Below are 14,990 nucleotides of genomic sequence, written 5' to 3' on the forward strand. Positions count from 1 at the left end.
GAATAAAAATGGCTTCATATTTTTTCACAATACTCAACAACAAAAGACCTGTTCTACACTGCTCTTGGTTGCAAAATCCTCTTTCGATCATGTTGCCAAGATGGCATATTCAAGGAATTTCTCAGCATACTGACTTTTAAAACTAGCGGCACTCTAAAACAGTTCATCTTTATTACACCCTTATTGTAATATCCTCTTTCTAATGTGCTTTTCCCCAACTTTATTTAGATCTGTCTTACACAAAGCAATTTCAATAGTATTAAGGTACACAAAAATCATGATTCAACACATTTGATGGTCACCATCAACTTTAAACCACTTTATTAGTCACAACTGTGAGAAAGTGCCATCTTTCTTGCATGGTATGCCCCCACTTTTTGCTGAATTGCTGAATGTACTTTGACTGAGAGTGCCCTGGACTCCTGCCAATCAGGTGCCCAGGGCCTATGTTCCTTCCCTAAAACACACAAAATCCAAATTGGCTAACCCTGGCCACATGTCAGCCCCTGGTAAATGGTACCCTAGGTACCCAGGGTCTTGTGACCAGGGAAGGCCTCTAAGGGCTGCAGCACTCATTGTGCCACCCTTAGAGGCCCTGTACCCTTACACACACACTGCCTTTGCAGGCTGGGTGTCTGGGTGCAAGACAAAACAAAGTCGACATGACACACATCCCTGTGTGCCATGCCCATCACCTACACTGCCATGGCATACATCAGCCACCCCTCTAGCTGGGTGCCTTATGCCAATGGTGTGAGCGCAGGAGCCCCGTGCCCCTACAGTACCCAGGTCCATTCCTGAGCACTGTAAGTGCAGTGCTGCCATTTAAGAGTACATGGTGCTGAGAGCTCGTCAAACACGAACTCCACAGCACCATAATGGCAACACTAAAGACTGAGAAGTTTGGTATCAAACTTCTCAGCACATTAAACCCACACTGATGCCAGTGTGGGATTTAGTGTACCAAGCACCCCAGAGGGCATCTTAGAGATGCCCCCTTAAACCTAACCTACAATCCACGTCTGCTCTGAGGCTGCCTAGGCTGCCACACAGCAGACATGTTGCTGGACCCCTGGGTGGGAGAGCCCCTGCTCTCCTGGGCCTGCAACAATGCACATCCTGGGCGAGGTGCTAAATCTCCTCCCCCAGGGTGGGCAGGGGGAAGCTTCAAAGGCATGCCGCCTCTGTGAGCTTCCCCAGGCCACGGCAACCCCCCACTCTGGCGGGAAGCTTTGGCCGGAAACCCAAAATAAGGACAGGGGATGTGCCAGCCTGCCAACCCCACCCCTCAGGTGGGGGAGGCGAGGTGAAGCACATCTCCGGGCTCTCGCTATCTTGAAGATGGGAAGCCCTACCCTATCAGGACTAGGCTACTGCCCCCTCCCACAGGAGAGAGGCAGGATAGGGGGTGTACCCACCCCAGGACAGGGACCCATTGGTCCCTGTCCTTCACCTACCTGTAACGTCCCTAAATCTAGTATTTAGGGGTACCCTTAACCTTCCTTCCCCAGATTCCAGATTCCAAAATACAAAGAAGAGCAAGAAGAAAGAAGACCTGCCCTGCAGCTGCTAAGAAGAGGAAGACATCAACTGCTTTGGCCCCAGCCCTACCGGCCTGTCGACCCTCGAACCTGCTCCTGCACCAACCCGGCATCTCTTGTGGCCAGCAACCTCACAAACCCCGGAGGACCTGGCTACCTTTTGGCTCTAAGCCCCTGGGACTCCCATGAGTAGAGGCTGTACTCAAAACCTACCTCTAATCCCTGGCAGCAGCCCGGAACCGCGAACCCAGCACACTCTGCACCAGCCAGGCCTGGCCAGTGCCGGAGTGAACAAAGACCACGAGGACGACCCCACGGCGACTGTAACCCCGAGTACGGCACCCAAGGACCTCCTTCGACACTCCTGAAGAAGCCTGCAGACTCAGAACAAGGTGCCTCCCCTACCGCGATCAACAGAGGGTAAGATTTCCCGACACCAAAAGGCACCCACTGCACACGGTGCCCCGCGGCCCCCAGTGCCCAATCCCAGGGTACCTACCTATCCTCCAACTACCCAACTTACCTCTCGAAGTGGTGGTGGCACCTGAAGAATCCTCGCCCCCGAGCTTGCAGTCTTTTTCTAAACCGGAGATTTCCCATTTAAATCAATTGAGCGCCCGAAGGCTCAAAAGCACCCTGCACCCAGCCGCCCGAGTGGCCCTGGCAGTGCAACTTCTACACCTACCTACTTCCCCACTTGCCCTGAGTAAGTGACCAGGAGCCCAGCTCCCACAGCCACGTGGCTTGCTAGTCAGCAGCCACCAACCAAGACCCCCCTATCCCTCATAGGATAACATTGGCCCTAACTCTCTCAGCACCCGGCCGCCCTAGAGTCGCTGAGGGTGAACCAACTGTACCTACCTGACCCTGGGGGACCCCTGAGTCTATGCCCAGAACCTCAACACTGCCAGTCGAGTACTTACCTTTAAACCAATAACTCTATTTTCTTCATAGGGTAACATTGAGTGGCTTTTTCCTGAAAGTGTGGACTTTTCAAATCTTAAAATATTCACCAGAAATCAGCCGAGTAACGAAAACGAAAATACTCACCTGCTCTTAGGTGAGCTCCCAGTGCTGGATCTTGGTGCCCAGCACCGACTCTGAAAAATACTTACAACTGTACTTACCAGTAACCCAATTTTCTCCCATAGGAAATCATTGACTGTTTTTCTGTGAAATTTCTTCTAAGTGTCAATTTCTGCAATTTTTAAATATTCTTTAAAAATCGTACAATATCTGAAAACGTAATTACTTACCTGTTTTGGATAAAGGTCCCAGTACTGAGTCTAGGCACCCAGTACTGGATTACAAAAGTAACGAGAACATACTGTACCTGCAACTTGAATTTTCTTCCATAGGGAATCATTGACTGTTTTCTTTGAAATATTTTCTAAGTGTCAACTTTTAAAATAGCTAAATATTGTTTAAAAATCACAGTAATTAAGTCGACTTTCATCCCTTGATTCTAAGTACTGACCCAGGACTGAATCTAGGATCCAGTGCTGGAATTCCAAAAGTAATCCTAAAAGTAATCTGTTGCAAAAACTTGAAATTTCCATTGAGCTCAATGCATTGTTGTGTTTAAAATAGAGTTGCCTATTGCAACCACTTGTAACTGTTTACAAAAGTCAATTGCATATTGCAAAAGTATTTCTATAAAGCAGCTCATTCTGAGAAAGTATATTTTAAATCCAATTGTTGGTTCTAAAATAAAACAAGCATATATTTTTTATATATAAACCATTGGCCTAGAGTTCAGTTATTGAGTGTGTGAGACCATTTGCTGACTGAGTGTGTACAACAAATGCTTTACACTGTCCTCTGATACTACCTTACTGCTCGACCAAGCTACCACTTTAGAGAGTAAGGTTATATCTAACTTTAGCCTCTGTCAAACCCTTGGGGACTGTGGACTCTGTACACCCTGTAACTATTAAGGAACAGTATATACAGAGCCACTTTCTCACAACAACCATTTCATTACTTTCCATATGTGCATTATCCTCTAAATGTAACACTAAGTGTTCGACTTTATTGCCACGTTCACCCAAGTCCTCCTACACACAAACTACTGTGTATCCATTTACTGCACGTCATTACAAAATGTTCACATTGCTCATGTTCATGAGTGCTACCACTAGATCCAGGGTCAAGTATATTATGTGGCTGTGGAGGAACAAATTGTGCAGCAGGGTTGAATAAAGTATGCCACAAAAGACAAGTTATTCAGAATTTTGCAGCTCATTCTCAAGGAATACACAAAACTATCAATAAAGCATTAAGCACTCTCACCATCACACGTTCCATGCAGGCAGATGCTGCTGATGCCACCTGTGTATCGCTCATATTTTTGTGCGGCCTCAGGCTCAAGAACCCTGACCAAGGAGGTGCACTCATTCCTCACGTGCTGGCCCGGACTGCTCCCTTGTGAATGTTCTTAAAATAATGAACCTTTAACATCTTAAGCTTCTCCTGAAGATAAAGAGCAGACCAGTAGCTGCACCACCGAAGTACTCTTTGCCCCATTTGACAAAGGTGCCATCTACCTCAGATATAGCGCTTAAGTAATTCACTGTTATTTTAATCTGTATATGGGCTCGAGTCATGCATCCAATGTTGAAATGTTGGCATCATTTGAAGCAGCATACACAGCTAAACATTGGGTTGTGATTCTCAAAGAAGCTGCTCTTTACTCACAACTAGGTTTAATATTTATAACAAGCACTCATTTTCATCACCCGATAACCCCAAATGACAAAGAATCCCTTATACCAACACTCCTTAGCATAAGAAAAGTCATATGCCTTATGTGTCCTGCTCACAGAACCCATTGGCCATATAAAAAAAAAAGATAAACCACTTACATAGCCCCCGCAAACACACACACGCATCTCTTTGGCATGTGTGTCAACTACACAGGTGGATGGTCTAAAAAAAGGTGTCTGTGGGGTAAAGCATCTGATGAAATAATTATTTCTCTACACCAAAGGGAAAAGGAGAAAGACTGAGATGTTACGTTATATCCGGAATGATCAAAACAGGTAATTTCTCCATTTCCTTCTCCCTTGCCAAAATGAGTTATTGGCCGAGGAAACTCATCCAGTCCCAAGCTGAGTATATGATCCCATTTAGTCATTCAGAGGTTGATTATGGGACATCATATTTACGTCAAATACCAGACCACATCTTAAAAGATCTTAAAACGTACCTGTATGCAATTAACCAAGGCATAACAGATGACTCAGCACAGCCAGCATTTTGATGTACACTGTAATTACTGGAGGCAAACCGAGCAACCGAACTGTAATAGGTGTATCATTACTTGCGTGCCTCAAAATTGGACCATCTAATATTGATTACACACTGTAAAAAGGCACTCTAATTTCAGTCAAGTACTTGAAGAAAAACTAACCTGCCTATCTCTTCACATGCTATGTATTACTTTAATCAAATATTTACATAATAAGGTTAGGATTTTACAAATGTAAAGCCTCAACTTTACTACCATTCCGTAGTTCATTTCCAGTACTACAGGTAACTTTCTGTATATGTACACTATAGACGAGCCAAAATCCACATTTAGGTCATGAAAGTAAGTGCTGCTGTTTTCAACTGGGGACCAAAGAATAAGTATAACTAAATTGTGTTGACACCATTGCATAAAAAATGACCAACATGAATAGACAAAATTGACATTTTTAAAGCCATACCTGTCCCAGTCGTCATCAAGCTCATCACAGGACTCTCCTCCTGTATTGTAATCTGGTTCATAATTGTTTTTGTCATTTTTTCTGGGTCTTCCTGGTCTCTGCTTTTGCTCAGACTTCTTCGTAGTATCAGATCCGCTACTGTTATGCTGACGTGTCGGCGTCTGGCCAACACTTTGTACTGGGTACATTACTTCTGATGTCCTAAGCAGTAGAAGAAAAAAAACACGCTGGTGCTCACTTATATTAGCATGAAAAAACCTCCGATACTGTTTTATATTTAATACTTTTCTAAAGCAGCTATTGATGAATTTCATAAAAACTTGACCCATGCAGAGATCTAATATTAGAAATATCAAGTATTGACAATGCAATTGTTTCAGCTTTTGTTTATTGGAAAAGTCTTTTTCCAAGCTTCAACAACACAGGTACAGCATGGGAAAGAACTACAAATTCACTAACTTAAAGAACAGGTACAGGACAGTTGATGGCAACAGACGCTCAATGCGTACCCCACATTGAGCAATTACAGCACAGACTGCGGCATTTCATGGTTCCTCACACAAGTTGTTTAGTGGCAGGGCAAGCTTTCGTCACACACCCATTTCAGTAATCTCTCAGGCAGATAGAGCAGTACACTGCTTCATCATATACAAATAATGATTACAGGCAGAAGAAATGTAAGAAGCTTCACTCAAATGCTCACAACAATAACAAGAAATCGCAACACAAAATACTTTGACACACATTGTACATATATTGCCAATCAGTTTTTACAAGGTAGATCCTTCTTTCAATAGGGACAAATTAAGCTTATACCATCCTCGCTGGTCTCGGACGCCAATCCAGCCTCCTCTTAGTCCATGGTTCAAGTATTGAGAACAGGAGGGAAGAGATCTTTTTCCAAACTAGCTCCAAACATCTAGAATTCTTACCATCAGTCGAAGCTCTCTGTCCAATCATCAATTATGTATAAAAGCCAACAAGACTATTCTTTTTAGTTGGCTTTACAGTGCCAGCTAGAGCATTTAATACTTCTTTGGTTTGCACCCTAGCTCACGAAACCTGTGGTCGTATGTGTGCTTAAACACAAACACTGTGAACGGAGACAAAAGCCAAAGATGTGGCAGCACAATGGCAACAGTAATGCAGAAGGATCTCAAACTGTGAAGCAAAGTTGATCTGAAGAAAATTTCCACAGTAAATTAGACATCACAAAAGTTAAAGAAAACAAAGTTATGAGAAAATACTTTGAAAAAGTTATTTGGTTTAATTTTATGGAACCCTCAAAACTATCTTGTGCAGCTCTCTAGAGATTTCACATGCAGGTGTCTGATTAACTTGAGGGAAATCCTTTGACACCTTTAATTAAAATGCAACACCTAAGGAGTAATACAACAAGCCAGATGAGATACTCCAAAGGGGCTGGATGAAAATCATTGTTAAATAAAATGGATGTAAAATAAGAAACATTTTATGCAAACTAGTATCTAGAAAATAAGAAATTGGTGCAATTCAATAAAGCCTTAAGAAAACAAGCTAACGTCAGACTGATTAAAATGAACTGCAGACCATTGGCAGAGTACAGAAGTTGGCAAAATGAAGAGAACCCTCTGACCATTCCGATTTTTTGCAGAAACCAGTATGAGAACACTTAAGTGTAGGAAAGAAGGGTAGAAATTCTACAGGAGGAAAATAGTGCCTTCACCAAGGGGCCAAACACACAATCAATATGTAATCAATGTATACAATAGAGGAATCCAGGTCCAAGCAAAGGTGGATAAGTTACGCATAAATACTATTTAACTATACAAAATAAATGGCAAGCCAACCCAACACTCACATTACAGCCCCTCCACATGAAGAAATCTACCTGCAGCAATGGGGGGGGGGGGGGGGGGGGGGGGGGGAGCACTAGGGAGGGGGGGGGGGGCTGAGGGTGAGCTCACAAGTTTGAGGTTTTCTGGCAGTAGACTGTAAGTTCAGTGCGTACCTGGGGCAGCAAGGGGACAATGATCAAAAGCGGGCAGCGGGTCTCCCCACCGGAAGTTCTTTCCTGATAGTATTGTATCAATGTGCCATACGACTAAGTGATGCCGCCCGGCCTCCGGGATGTTGGCAGTACGGCTGTGTATGCTGCACGGATTAACGGTTCAGGGGAGGACGGGAAACCTGCATTACTGACATGCACCCTGGTTACTGTACGATATACTTGGTCCTGCAATAAAAATGGTTTGACAAAAAAAAAAAAAAAATTAAGAAATCTACCTGCAAGACCAGCACAGTGTAGATGTCCTTGCATATGAATATAGTCTCCCAGTTGACACTACGCAAGCACACACACAAAACCACTGATTGAAAGACCACCACTAGCACGGTGCAGCACTGAAAACAAGCATTGGCATAGCCAATAGGTTTCGCTTTTGGGACCTTATAAGTATTTACTATGCAGCACAATATCCTTGGTGCAACAACATCAACTAACTGCATGGCTAAACACTTATAAGATCCCAAAGGCGAGACCTATTGGCTATGCCAATGCTTGTTTGCTTTGCTGCCAAGCCCCGAGACCAGAAGGCGCGCTCGGCTCTTGCAGAACAAGCAGCATGCTGTGCGCCTCAGAAACCGTGAAACAGAGTATACATCTGAGAACAAGGCCCGCCAAACAGTCTCGTGCGAACTGAAAAGCCAGTAAGTACTCCTGGGAGACGGGGGGACTGGTTGAACAGCATGAAACTGTGCGCAGGGCCCAACGCCCGCTGTGTCACGCTGGGAGTTGTCCGCCCGGGGCTCGCAGCCCTGTACTGGCAGAGAGAGGATCTCTTACAGCAAGTGACTGAGCTTGTTACGCGCACAAGCTCCCTGCCGTGACACATGACCTGCCACCGGGGCACGGACGAGGTCACAGACTGCCGACTTCAGGGCAATGACAAGACAAGTTTCTAGGCCAAGACGAGGTGTATGCGGGTCAAGTGAGGTGTGAAGTGAACGTCAGCGGGAGAACATCCTAAACACTAGAGTAAGCTATAAATACGAGGAATAAACCACATTTTATAAGCTTTGATGCTCAAATGTATAGCACTCACACCTGTATGCAAGGATGGCGATGCAAAGGAAGAAGCAGTTTAGGCTCCGTCTCCTTTGGTCCAGGGGTTCGCCACCGCTCTAAAGGCGCTGCCTAACATGAGATTCGTTCCCTCAATGTCACTGTGTGACAGGATGTTTCTCTCATGCGGGCTTTACTTCAAAGTAATATATGGGAAAGTATACATCCAGCACACATAAAACCCTTAACCATTCCCAGTGGAATGCAAACGTCATCATGGCACATTTAGGGGAGGAGTCAAGAGCTTCGTATTGGGTCAATACGAGTTAATACTTTTTCTTGTACACCCGAAAGGACAAAACTAATTGCCTCTAAACACTTCAACATTTTGTGAGACGAATGATGACGGCCTCGTGATGACGAATGGTAAATATAACAAGCAGGAAGTGGGATAAGGGAGGGGGTGGCAAATGGTGATCACTTTCGCGGTCGCTTTGATGTTCTCAGTGGCCGCGCGGCTCACTGAGAACATCAAAGCGGCCGCGAAAGTGATCAGGCAGGCTGCCAAATGGTGCGCGCGCCCGGTGCACATGCACTGTATTTGGAGGCCTGAAAAGCACTAGTTTGTACTTCCAAATCCCCAATTTACTAAAGCTCTCGCCAGAGCAGCGCTAAAGTGCTGGCTCAGGCGAGACCTAAAAAGCAAACCTGCTTGACTTTGTGAATGAAAAAGAAACATCCAAAGAGGCCATTACAATAAATCCTCTAGGGGTGGCAAAGGACATGCCAGCCAGACGGTCTCTGCCCCACTCTGGTAACTAATATAAGAAGAGGCTGGTAATCAGTGGTCCCAGCGATGGTGCTGGTGAGTTGATCCTGCGACAGAGAAAAGCTGCACAAGAGCAACATGAATTCCAATCCAGAAGACCAAGGCAGTGATGTGACAGAGGCTCATCTAAACAATTTATAAAAATTTAGAGAGCAGACCCCAAACCATAATTAACATACATAATCTCAGCAGACCTACTGAATTTATCACATCACTGATCACTTTGTCCGAGGCCTATTTTTACGTGCTGCCCTGACGTTACTCGGATTTTGTTCCGTGGGACTTGGTTGTCTGGAGACCAGACAAGAAGACTATGAAAGCCAAGTAGCAGTAAGTCCACTCAGTATGCTGGCAGTGAATACAATCCACTCAGAACTTAGTTACTTTTTGAGCTCCGTTCCAGGGACTGGGGCAAAGTTCCATTTTTAAAAGTCATAAGCGACATCCCAACTTGAGAGGTATAGCTACAATTAGTGCAGCAGGTGCAGTGGTACCAGGGATCAGGGGTTTGTGGACCACCCTGCTAACCATTTAGTACTCTTATAACTCAAGTGAAGGAAAGAGTGGCCCGTTTGCATTATGGCCCATGGAAACCTTGCTACGACTCTGGTCACACTCTTCATTGCAAGCACCTGCTTCCAGATTCACTTGCAGAACAAACTCCTTACCATCCCGGATCGTTCCACATTGGAAAATTTTGCAATAATGTAAGAACTTCCCTTTTCTCAAAGAGTATAAAATCCCACCACATGCGACTTTCAGTTCACTAGGAGGCTTCCCCTCACCTTAATGTACAAAGATGAAGGTGTATTTAGACACTACAATTCAGGCTTTGTTTTCCAACTTTTTACTGCACTACTAATAAATAAACGTGATCAATCACCGTGTTTGGTCCTGATGTGATCTTAATGAATTGCAATTGACCGCAATGATGCCTGCGTCACCTCACTTCCCACCTCTGGCTGCATTAAAACTCCAAGTTTGGCCTGTGTTACTATTGGCGAGCCAAAGTGCATTTCAAGAAGGCATTCTGACATGTGAATCTCTGCATTGTGAAAGAGCAGCCCTAAACCTCTAAGCTGCACAGCCAACACGATGGTGTACAAACATTAATACCATAGAATGCTTTTTGCAAAGGTCTAGTAGCTTTGAATCTTTACAAGTCACAGGTGTAATTACCCCCTACTCAAAGATATCCATGTTATCACCCACAGAGCAATCGCTTGCAAAGCAAATAGGTCTTGTCTATCCGAAGCCTATTGGCTTTGTCAACCCGTTTTAGCCATGTTGTAGACCAGAGTGGCTGCTGGTCTGCATGACTAATAGTTGGGGGCATGGAGTGGCACTGTAGCATTGAGGTAACGGAGTATTGAATAAGTTAATAGCATGACATTAGTATATGGAACGTATCTGTTCTGAGGTATTTGTATTCTATGGAATACTCAGGAGGTTTCCTAGGAATGGTCAGGATAGATCAGTAACCAACAGTTCTTGAACCGAACTGGATAGTCCTGCTGTTGTGGGTTCATATCTACTGGATTAAAAAGAAATTTAAAAGAATATTTCGCCTGCTGGATTGTTTGCCTAACCACCGTACCCACTACAGGTGTGCCGTAGGGAGCCGTAGAGAGGAGGAGAGTGGTGTGGCATTGGGTGGAGTGATTCATGGGATATGTGCTAGCTCTAAAAGTGTAATTGTGTGTGTGCGCGCTTGAGTGAGAGGGTGTGCGCGCTTGAGTGAGAGGGTGTGCGCGCTTGAGTGAGAGGGTGTGCGCGAGTGAGTGGCGTGCGCGCAAGAGGCGCGCGCTCTCTCTCCACGCGCACTCTCTCTCGTGCTTTCTCTCTCTCTCGGAGAGAGCGTGCGAGCGAGAGCGCGCGAGAGAGAGAGAGAGAGAAAGAGCGCGCGCGAGAGTGCGTGTGTTTTGAATCTAAATAAGTGAAACCCAAATCCTCCCAAAATCATCTGTAACAAGACCGACCAGCAAAATGAAGCCAGCCCCAATGATCAAAGAAGAAGACAAAAGAAGTGAGAATGACAGATAAAACCCAATGGCAATAAATGGATGAGCTTTAATACCTTTTTAGGTTTGTTTAAGATGCAAAAAAATTTGAAAAGATAGCGCACGTGCGCTGCCTCAGGCGAGCTCCAAAAATTAATAACTGATCTGGTCCTCCATGGATTGAGACATTAGCAGGAGGGATTCAACCCACTGCTAATCCTTCGAGCTTCAGAAACACAAAGATCTACTCTTCGCCCATAAATATTTTATTGCTCCATTTAGTTTTCACATGGAAACACTAGGATTTGACCCCCAAAAGTTACATTTAGAGAATAAGTTTATTAAATGCATTCAAAGTCGCTTCACTTGGGACCAATTGCAGGAAGTGGATGCATTGCTTTTGGTTAGCTTTCTACTCAAATGATAAAATGAGTTACTTACGGCTGTGATTTGTAGGGACTGGGATACGGCATAACCCCATCAGTGTTTTTGTAATTCTGAACAGAACCATTGACTGGATAACCATAATCTGACATTGGGGGTACTGGTTCCGGATCATCTGCTACATTTTTCACCTAATAAAAAATTAATGAATAGGTAAGATATTTTTCCAACACTCCGAAACAGATCATCCTATAGAAAATACACCAGCATGTTTAACAAGTATTTTAAAGCGGTACAGAATGATGTAAAAGCACATAAAATCTTTCTCCTTTCAGGCAGGACTATTAAAAATGCTTAGAGCCTGGTTGGGGGGGGGGGGGGGGGAGCATATTTGAAAACGTTACAAGAGGTAAATGTGTGATACTGAATGATGCAAGGCCTGAACTGCCATACGCATACAGAAATCTGGTAATCTGGTAGATTTCTTGTGCTAACGTGGTTGTTATTCTGAAATTCAAAATCAACTAAAAAGGGTTAAGGGTGAAAATATTGCATGGTGTGTAGATTAAAATTACAAATAAACCTTTCTGCAGGAGGATGATAACGTGAGAGGGAAGACAGACAGCGGATCTGGATCGTGGATTGGTGTACAAGCTGGAACTCAGGAAAGATATTAGAAAGCAAACAGACACAAAGAGCTGTAAGCATCCGTAGACAAATTCTTAGACGTGACATACAAGCAAAGACTACATAGGAAAGTCGCAAAATTGGCTAATAGAAAAGGACTTCGAAAAACACATCTGCATTTCAGACCACATGGGGAAGGTCTATCCCAAACCGGTCTCAGACTATCTGTCTATATACCAGTCAAAAAAGAGTGTTTTCCATAGACTCTTAGACACTCCCGCAGCCCGAACTGCTGGACGGAATTACACCAAATTTGGCAGGAAGCTAGCTTATGGTCCGCAAGTTGTGCTTTTTTTGTTATTTGGTATTAATCCGTCCAAGTAGTTTGTGAGATATTAAAGGAGATCCAAATTTGTATATCTACGACTGCGACTACTTTGAGAATAATAACAAGCTTGTTCAGAGATCTTCAGAGCTCCGACTGGCTGCCAACACTTAAACCAGGAAGTGTTGGCAGCCATCATGGGACTTTGCTTCAGTCGAGTCCCAAAACAAAAGCGCAAAAAAAAAAAAGGGGGTGGGGCAGGGTATAAATATCCTAACCTCATACATAGCCTTGGTTCTGGCAGGGCAAATAAGCAACGTTGTTTTTAATTCACTGTAAAATGTCCATGCTTGTTAACATTTTTGCCACCAGGCCGGCCAGGGGCATGCAGCAATAAAAAAAATAAAGGAGAGGGCACACACCCCCCCCCCCCCGACTTATTATTGACCAGGGGACAGCCACCTTCCCAGGGCTATTGTTTACATTTAGCAGGTGCGCATGGACTCCATCACTCCTGGACACCAGGGACCACCACCTTCCACAGTCTATTTTTAAATTTTGTTTGGTGGGTGGGGGGTGGGGGGGGGGGGCACGCGGATCCTCCTGGAACCCGGAAGCCACCACCTCCCCAGGGTGATTAGTAAGAAATAATTTTTAAAAAAATAGAGGTGAGTGCAGACCTCTCCCCTTTCCAAACCCCTCCCCCTCCCCCCCCCTTCTGGCCCTGGGAACCACCATCTCGCCACAGGTGCACAACAAAGGAGGGGGGCCACTTGGCATCCCTCCTGGAGCCATACAACACCCAGGGGACCGCTACCCCCCCTCCCCACCCCAGGTCCGGCTCCTGCTATGTTCCAGGGTGCCCAGCCCTGGGACATAGCTGTTTGCTTTTACTTGATGTGAGCATTCACACCTCCTGCCAAGCAAAAGTAAACACTCCGCTTATAGTGGGCGGGAGCTGTCAAACCACTCCCACATGCTGGAAGATGGTTTCATCCCTCTCCCTGCCTGCAGATATGCGAGCAGGGTAAGAGGTCAAATTATTGCCCTCACACGCAGGGAGCTGCATTTGCAGCTCCTCCCTGCATGCAAGAACAATTCCGGAGCCCTGAGAAGGTAGGGAACCAGCTGGGAAAACAGGGAGCCTTGAGGCTCCACCCGAGGTCCCCATCCTTCACACTTGGTGCCCTGACACATGGCCGAGCCCCGTGGAGGGAGCCGCAAAGCCCCATACCCCCATTCAATTAAGGCCAGGCCCCAAGCGATGGGTTCCCTAGGGCCAAAATAGGCCCAGGGAGGGGGGCTGTGCATTCCCCCTTTGGGGCCGAAATAGTTTTGACAGTGCCTTTTGTCCCCAATGCACATTTAACAGAAATTAAACTTCAACGGGAGGCACTTAAATATATAAACACAGCAGGTGCTCCAGTTGGAGCTCCACTTCTTTAAAGGACAAATGATCCTAGGCTTAGCAAGGGCAAACCAAGGGTGTTTTCTCAGCAATTCCGTATTGAAAAAATAACTGAAATCCTATGTGTAGGTGACGGCATAGTTAATCTATTGGAGCGCAATCTGTATGCGACTATGGCGAATGGGTTGTTTCTTGTCCTCTCTTGTTGAGAGTCTTGTTGAGAGCAGAGTCCATTGTTCTCCCTTTAAATTACGACGAGTTTGAAAATATGCAAATCACTTTGCCTGTTTGGCCCCACCACCTTAGTAATATGAAACGGTCTTCCTGCCTTTTGCCAGGATGAGGGACAGCTTAACAGGTGGCACCCTCAATGCATTTTCCGACGAATTTGGTGGCGCGTTCTTGATGCTGTGTAATATGAGGACATCTCCACCAAACAAACAAGTCCTTACTTCATATTAAAAGAAAAGATCCTAGTTTGGTGGAGATTTACCTCTTTGTCTTGTTGTCTTCTCTGTAGGAAGATTTATGTTATCACATTTCTGGATAAATATGCATGACGAACAATCACATTGCCAAAATGCACACAAGATCATTGGTGACATTTCCCTGTGCTCCATCATGCAGCTGTAGGGTAGAATACGTACTGGACATTTACCCAAGAAGGTAGCACTTAGTAATTAACCAGCAGAAATTACTTACTTGGGTTGATATTTTGTGTAAAACTGTGGACTTTTGTTGGATAAAAGGGCAGGTGCGGTTCCTTTGTGGCAGAGTCACTCACACAGCTACTGACACACCCACACAGACGCTTAGACACCTACTCACACACTCAGGCACTCACACCCCCCACTGAACGACCCATTCAGACACTGAGGCACCCAGTCACAAGCCCACTCAGACACACACCCACTCAGATGCACTCAAGACACTCACTGAGACACTCATGCACCCACTCACAGATCCATACACTCACACAGCCATTCAGAAACCCATTCAGACATTCCTACACCCACTCACAGACCAACTCAGACATCTACACCCACTCACAGATCGACTCAGACTAATGCACACTCTCACTCAGACTGACTCACACTCATGGAGGCACTTGCAAACCCACTCA

General features: G+C 45.2%; 1 protein-coding gene across 5 annotated transcripts in view; it reads right to left on the reverse strand.

Annotated features, from left to right (window-relative positions):
* The window catches only part of OCLN (occludin), a 152,460-nt gene that overhangs the window by 73,120 nt on the left and 64,350 nt on the right, over positions 1-14,990 (reverse strand). For all 5 annotated transcript variants that reach the window (XM_085632376.1, XM_085632375.1, XM_085632379.1 and 2 more), the window contains exons 5-6: positions 11,565-11,698; positions 5,252-5,452 (exon numbers count right to left, since the gene is read on the reverse strand). In XM_085632376.1, the coding sequence (XP_085488502.1) occupies positions 5,252-5,452; positions 11,565-11,698 (335 nt within the window). The remainder of the gene's footprint in view (positions 1-5,251; positions 5,453-11,564; positions 11,699-14,990) is intronic.

Source organism: Triturus cristatus, chromosome 2_1 (assembly GCF_964204655.1).
Source record: "Triturus cristatus chromosome 2_1, aTriCri1.1, whole genome shotgun sequence".
Lineage (NCBI taxonomy): Eukaryota > Metazoa > Chordata > Amphibia > Caudata > Salamandridae > Triturus > Triturus cristatus.